Source organism: Penaeus japonicus, unplaced genomic scaffold, assembly GCF_977035675.1.
Source record: "Penaeus japonicus unplaced genomic scaffold, GWHDUDI00000001_assembly GWHDUDI00000013, whole genome shotgun sequence".
NCBI lineage: Eukaryota > Metazoa > Arthropoda > Malacostraca > Decapoda > Penaeidae > Penaeus > Penaeus japonicus.
Genome location: NW_028234415.1, coordinates 36,664,937 through 36,667,436, shown reverse-complemented (window position 1 = coordinate 36,667,436; position 2,500 = coordinate 36,664,937). Strand labels below are relative to the sequence as shown.

General features: G+C 34.5%; 1 protein-coding gene across 1 annotated transcript in view; it reads right to left on the bottom strand.

The window, feature by feature from the left end:
• Positions 1-2,500, bottom strand: part of LOC122247073 (DNA replication complex GINS protein PSF1) — a 3,876-nt gene that overhangs the window by 132 nt on the left and 1,244 nt on the right. Inside the window, exons 3-6 of the mRNA XM_043006063.2 lie at positions 2,280-2,375; positions 1,795-1,885; positions 335-451; positions 1-144 (exon numbers count right to left, since the gene is read on the bottom strand). The exon at positions 1-144 is cut by the window's left edge and continues 132 nt beyond it. Coding sequence (XP_042861997.2) covers positions 4-144; positions 335-451; positions 1,795-1,885; positions 2,280-2,375 — 445 coding nt within the window. The 3' untranslated portion in view covers positions 1-3. The remainder of the gene's footprint in view (positions 145-334; positions 452-1,794; positions 1,886-2,279; positions 2,376-2,500) is intronic.

Sequence of the window (2,500 nt, the reverse complement as noted above, 5' to 3'; positions counted from 1 at the left end):
CACTCATTCAACATGTTCTAAGATGCCTTGTCTGATCAGGTGCTGGCAATGAGCCATTGGAAGATAGTGAGTGGTATTCTTTTGGAGCACCACTGTATCCCCTTCTTCTATTTCAAATTCTCCATAGTCTTGAAGACATCGAACCTGTATGCAAGATATTAATTCAGGTTATTGGTAACTTAGAAGCCTTTTCAAATATTCTAGTGAAAAGAGACATATCTCACATCTATAATCAAAAATGCAACTAACACAAATGAATATCTCCTCTGTAACTCAAGTATCAAATGGAAATATATCTAAAGTCAATAGAATTTCAATTCCTGTTCCAACTTACCTCAATGTAGAGATTCTTAGGTGGCTTTATATCTTGGGTAAGATCCAGACCAGTTCCTTCTCCCAGCGATCTCATATATGAAGCTAAGTTCTTGTTATATTTATTAAACCATATAATCTGAGATGAGAGACATATGAAAATATGGTATATACAAACAAAATCTATAATAGAGAGAATAAGTAAGAGATATTAAGTTTGATCAGAAAAAAATATTTACCTTAAACTTAACCCTATGATGACAGTGCATCACACCCTTGTGACACAGCTAAATTCCTGATGCCGGGGCATCAGCGTGATGTTTCCAATGCAATATTGCGATGGCCCGGCGTAGGGGTTTTCGCGTAGCGCTTGACCCGGTGGGAATTGGTTAATATAGTATTTTTTTTTTTATTGCTCACACAGATATAATATGAGAGAAACTGTAAAACAAGTTAGTATATAATAAAAAAGAAAAGAAAAAAGGAAATGAAATAAAACTGACGGGAAACTTTTCCCTTTTAACCCAATCCCGATGGGCCCGGCGATAAGTGGAAACCCCCTACGCCGGGCCTATGCAATATTGCATTGGGAACGTCATACTGGTGTGATGCCCCAGCATCGGGCATTTAGCTGGGTTACACGGGTGTGACACACTGTCATTATTGGGTTAAGAATTTGTCACACAAAAGGGATGCTATCACACTAGGACATGGATTGACAACCTAAAATCAGTGAAGAGCTAGTTTCCTCAAATTTGGCATAAGAGCAGTACTTATGGAGCCATAGTGTAAATCATGAATGGAAATACCAAACACTAAAACTTTCCTCATTCATCATCCCATATGGGAGTTTAAATTCCCAATAGAAGAGTTAGTAAAATACACTATAACAATAATCATCATCATCATACTCCTAGAGGAGGACCAAGCAGACACCTGGTCATCTACTCTATGGTACTCTGAATATCTATGACAGCATTTTTTTTATGGTAAATTGAACATTTTCTAAGTATGGGTAGTGAGCTACAGGGTGCTGCACTAGGAATTAATATAAACAACTCACTTTATTTCAATTTTGCCTAAAATAAAATTAAATGGGGTTCTATTCATTTCATATAATTCTAGTTTTGTTTCTCAAAAAATGCTGTTCTATTAATACAGTCTAATATATTAATATGTAGCAAAACAATGTGAAATCTGGGCAAAGCAAACATTATATCTTAAAATATTTGTTTGTTGTGAGTCACTAATGTTTGAAGGATAGCAGATTTTCAATGCAATAATTTTTAATAATATAACATACCCATCAATTCAATTTTGTCTTTTAAATAAAACTTCTGATACAAAAATAATCATATCATACATCATTAATATAATGACAATTGTTGATATATTTACAAGCCAAAAAAAGAAAGAGGTTTTCATATTCACTGATTAAAATTCTGATGAATTGAATACATGCAGAAATTTGCTTCAACTTACCTCCGGTTCACACATATTGGCTCTGATATCAGCTGGAAGGATACTACCAAATTCCCATCTCATGTCACGCACTCTCTCTAATCTGTTGTACCTGCAGTTATCATACATATTAGCAAAATTTCACAAACATATCTCATATAGTTATGTAACAATCTGTGACTTATAAGGTTTTACAATATGTATGTATGCATGCACACACACAAACACACATACACAGTCACGGTCACACACACACACAAATATTGCCTGATCTTGTAATTTTGTGGTCTACATTTTGTCAAAATATTTGGCAAATCTGGATAACTGTTTTAATTTTGAACCTATATCTATTTATCCATCAATTTCAGAATTATTTTTGACACAGTATTGTATATCCTTTACTCAGCTGCCCCCACCCCCCAAATTAGGCTGTGTACATGTGGAGGATGGTAAAATGGTTAACAAAGATAAAATCAAAGAAAACAACACTACACTGGCCAACTTACAAATATGCCAGAAGACATCGCTTGTTCCTCTCCAAGGAAGCATGCCTCAAGTGCACTCCAGAAAAGTAACGGACATCACCAGCCAATGTTGCGTTCCTTTGTCAAAATAAGGATAAATATATTAATGTAGGTCTAACAACTATTGCAAAGATCATAATAAACATAAGAGATATTACAACATATGTAAATCCTATATAAAAGTACATCAAACAATGATGAAA